Raw genomic sequence first — 4,532 nt, 5'->3', positions numbered from 1 at the left:
TGCTTGGGCCAGGCAGGGGGGGGTTGGCCTCTGCCAGGAGGCCCCAGAGCCCCCACTACAGCAAGTGAGTGCAGGGGTTGTTTTTGTTTGTTTGTTTGTTTTTTGAAGTGCCAGGAGGCTAAGCCTAGGCAGGGCAGCCATGGGGGCTTCTCCCATGGCTCCCCCTGCCCAGGGAGAGGCAGACACAGCTGGAGGAGCCACGGGAGAACCTGCAGTCACCCGGCTGTGCCTGCCTCTCCCTGGCTGATCTGAATCACCGAATCAGCGTCAAATCTTCCGAAGCTGATTCGGCCGAATCAATTGAGAACAGTGATCTGAATCAAATCACTATCCTCCGAATCAGCCGAATCTGAATCGAATACTTCCCTATTTGCACAGGCCTAATAAATAACCAAAAGGCATTACAATAATTTTTTCTCCAAACTATGTATAAGCAAAGTACTTAACTAATAAGGGTAAAAAGGTAACAATTTAATCATTTACATGAATTTAGAATTCAATACCTACCCTTCTTCAACATTCAGAGAGCCACTCCAGCCAACAGCATATTGCATTTCCTCCTTTCCCTTGTCACTGTATTTCCATTTCGCTGGCATTAAGGGGAGGAAAAAAAAAAAGAGACTGGCCAATAACGAATAAGATTTTAAAATATTACATTTTAAGCAACTTCTATATCCAATCTTTTGCAACATAATAATAGGTCTATGCTTAATCTTCCTCACTGTAACACATACCATCATGTTTAAATTAGGGAACAATTAAAAACTCCCACCATAAGAAAACTGTTCCAGTCATATAAGGGAACTGGGTGCTCAATGTTTAATTTTTTTCCTTAATTCTATCAATACTCAAGGCATCTAAACTGCTTAATTAGGACAATCAACATCCAATGATGCAGAGACAGGAGTTCTGTGTCAGGTCATCTGAAGGGTAACTGGTTTATTTTCAATCTAGTGGGAACAACACTAAAATGCCAAACATCTGGCATTTTCCAAAATGCCAAACAGTTGCTCTTATAAGCATCATATATTGCTGACCTACCACTATCTATGGAAAAGGAGTTTCTAACATGGATTCTGGCATACATGATTCTGCATGGAATGACAAATACGGGATCAGAGCTTGAAAGAAAAAGTGTCATTTTCATTTCATTTTCATCAGCATTTTTAAAGTTTCATTCCTCAACAGTAAAATAAAACAATACCATATATTCTACTATATGAGGCTAAATTTTAGGAAAGAAAAAAAGAGAGAGGCACATGCACTTAGGGACCAGGTCAGTTTAGTTAATAAAAAAACCAAACCACAACTTGTCCATGTGAAACATAAAATTAGTATACAGGCAGTCCTCAACTTGCAACATTTCGAGTTACAACATTTTGCACTTAAAAAGTTTATAAATTGACACCGTTTCAACTTTCTGATGTCGCTTTCAACTTTACAACGCTTGATCCGATGCAACGCCACACCAGCGAACAAGTTCACTGCATCGTCCATCTCCCTGGAGAACACTTGTCCAAACTTCCTTGGACACTTTCTTTAAGAAAGCAGACAAGACTCCAGAAAAACCTGCAGCCAAGACTCCTGAGAAGACTCCAGCCAAGAACCCTTCAAAAAGTCCAGCAGTCACGCCAAAGAAGTCGTTCCAAATCAATGATTGCTTTTTACAATATAAATACATTAAAGTAGCTATATTACTCATCTATAATTGACTGAGTTAATCAAAATTCTGGGTTATTTTTGGTGAAAATAGGGTATCAGGCCTCGGTTCAGAAATCAATCTCCCATTTATAACATTATTTCCTATGGGAAAAATCAGTTCCAAGTTACAACGTTTGGACTTGTGACACAATTGGTTCCTGAAAACCGTGTCTTAAGTCCAAGGACTGCCTGTAATCTAAAGGTCAGAATTTTACTTTGCCTGTTCTAGAGACAAGAAGCCAGGTATAGTGCGCACATTAACCAATTCGGTCTGTTAAACTTACTGACTCAGACTCAGCTCCAATGGAAATGAGATACATGGCTAAACCTCAGACTTGCTGGGTTTGCTTATATAATAGACCACATATATTACCTAAAACAGCCCACCCTCAGAAAATCCCTGAAGATAGCTCTTTATGTTAAGAGCTAAGTTAAGAGACCGCACCATGAGTACATATTGTGTATTACATACTTACGCACTAAAAAAACAGCTTTCTGCTCACGAGCTATTACCATCAGATCATTTGTGGGTGACAACGATAATACACAGTCCTGAAGCCAATAACTCGTCTGTGTCTTGCAAGTGGACTCTTCTTCTCCCTATATGTAAAATTTTGATTAATATCTGCAATAAGTTCCAAAATTTCAGTTTGTTATGAAGTATCCATATGTAACTTATTCCATTTCTTAAGACTACTCAGTAGCACCAACCAGTTAAAAAATGGTGGCTTGCACAGTAGTGCAAGTCAAACCTATCAACCTAACATTAATTCTTTTAGCAGACCAGCAGAAGAGCTGATAAAGGAATATCAGCTGACAATCTCGAAAACCTGTCTTTCAAAGGCTATTAAACATTGTTAAGTGAGAGTTAAAGTACTATTATGGATTAGAAACAAACCAAGAAACAAAAAAGGATTTCACAGACATTAGGGCTGGAAGGGACCTCGGAAGATCATCAAGTCCAGCCCCCTGCCCCAGGGGCAGGAAGTCAGCTGTGGTCAAAAGATCCTAACAAGATAAGCATCCAGATGTTTCTTAAGAGAGTCCAGAGTAGGTGCTTGTACCACCTCTGGAGGGAGTCTATTCCAGGCCTTGGGGGCTCGGACAGGAAAGAAGTTTTTCCTTATGTTCAGCTTAAAACGGTCTTGGAGTAGTTTGTGACCATTGGACCTTGTCATCCCTTGGGGTACATTGGTGAACAAGCATTCCCCCAGACCTTGATGCATGCCCCTTATATATTTATAGGCTGCCACCAGCTCACCCCTGAGTCTGCACTTTTCCAAGCTGAAGAGTCCCATGGCGCTCAGCCTCTCTTCATAAGACCTGTTCTCTTGCCCTCTGATCATGAAATGATTAAGTGGATTAACTGGTCATTTTGCATATGAATAGTTTACCCAAAATTATGCATAAAGAACAGTACTTGATAAATGTCTGCTTACACATAATTTAATGAGGCTATAATTTAAGTCACTGCAGCAAAACAACCTCCTCTTCTACCTGTACTTTTCCAAAATATTTCAAAAACCAAACTCAATCTGGGAAGCTCCCAACCAAGCTGGCCCACTGCTAGTTCTGAAGAAAACAACCCAATTCTCAAATCTACAAGAAATAAGAAAGGCATGGTCATGGTGTTGCCTTCAACACAATGTAGACTCTGCTATGACTCCATCTAAAGCATGTGTAAAATACTAATACAGTGTCTCTTCTCTCAACCACTTCATAGTGGTTTCTCTCCCCTGAATCTACTGCAAAGGTGAAAAATAGCATTCCAAACCTCAGTGCTTTTATAGAACCTCTAAATCTACGTGAGGTACTATTTCTTCGTTTAAGTTACCTGCACAAGGTAAAAAAAAAAAAAAGTATGAAGTTATTTTAAAACAAGACTGTATTTTTTTTTTTTTCAGTCAAGTGGTGCTAGGTGAACATTAAGAACTGGACGGTTCTATACACAGGCAAAAATAAAAATAACCTCAATTTTCAATAAGGTCCTCTGAGAGAAATACAGATATCTAGTTTTGCCTCAAGGGGATTCCACTGCAGTGGAAGTTTTTCTTGGGGAGTCACAGTCACTGATGCAGGAAACCACTACAGAAAATATTGAGAAATAGAGATACAACTATACAGGGCAATAGAGAGAACAACGGATTAATACTAGCATGTAACTCTGGGAAACAAAACTTGCCTCTGGCTTAAATCCCCAGAGCAAAAGTTGGTTAAAGTCCAGTTTTGTTGCTCTAAGGTAAGATTTTCCTTATGGTTGACTTTCCTGAATATACAAATTTCTGCTGCTTTGCTGGAGAATGTTTCAAAAGCATTTTTATTAGTACATGACATTAAAACCAAAAATACATATAGCTGCTAGGCATACACAATACCTGTCAGGATTTGGATAGAGAGTAGGGCTGTGCAAAGCTTTGATCACTGATTCGATTCAGTGAAGATTCAGCCCGATTCGGTGGCTGATTCGATTTGGATTTGGAGATTTGCTCAGAGGACCCTTTAAACTCTCTGAATCGAATTGGAACCCTCTGAATCGATTTAGATAGATTCGGACATAGACACAGCTTTAAATGTTTTTCTACATACCTCTAGATACCAGGCAGCTTGCAAATGCTGTGATGCAGGGGTGCATAGAACATCCCATAGAAGCGCGGGGGGCTTCCCAGCATACTAAGCAGCAGACCCAAAAGTGGAACAGAAGCACTTCCAGTCCATCAAAGAGCACGCTGGGGGGCCCCCTCATACCGTCCCCCCACCCAAGCTCGGCAACTGATGCCTCCTGGGTCTGGGGGGGCACCCGGCATCCCCCCCATAGCCAATCGCCAAGCCCC

At 40.7% G+C, this 4,532-nt stretch overlaps 1 protein-coding gene across 5 annotated transcripts in view; it reads right to left on the bottom strand.

Moving 5' to 3' along the window:
* RAB3GAP2 (RAB3 GTPase activating non-catalytic protein subunit 2) overlaps positions 1–4,532 on the bottom strand; it is a 75,168-nt gene that overhangs the window by 54,308 nt on the left and 16,328 nt on the right. For 4 of the 5 annotated variants that reach the window (XM_006022340.3, XM_006022341.3, XM_025202569.1 and 1 more), the window contains 2 exons: positions 2,178–2,301; positions 508–589 (listed from right to left, as the gene is read on the bottom strand). In XM_006022340.3, the coding sequence (XP_006022402.1) occupies positions 508–589; positions 2,178–2,301 (206 nt within the window). Of the gene's footprint in view, positions 1–507; positions 622–2,177; positions 2,302–4,532 lie in introns of those variants that run through there. The other variant, XM_025202570.1, reaches the window with a different exon arrangement.

The sequence above is a fragment of the Alligator sinensis genome, unplaced genomic scaffold (genome assembly GCF_000455745.1).
Source record: "Alligator sinensis unplaced genomic scaffold, ASM45574v1 scaffold178_1, whole genome shotgun sequence".
Classification (NCBI taxonomy): domain Eukaryota; kingdom Metazoa; phylum Chordata; order Crocodylia; family Alligatoridae; genus Alligator; species Alligator sinensis.
This window is presented reverse-complemented; position numbering and strand designations above follow the sequence as displayed.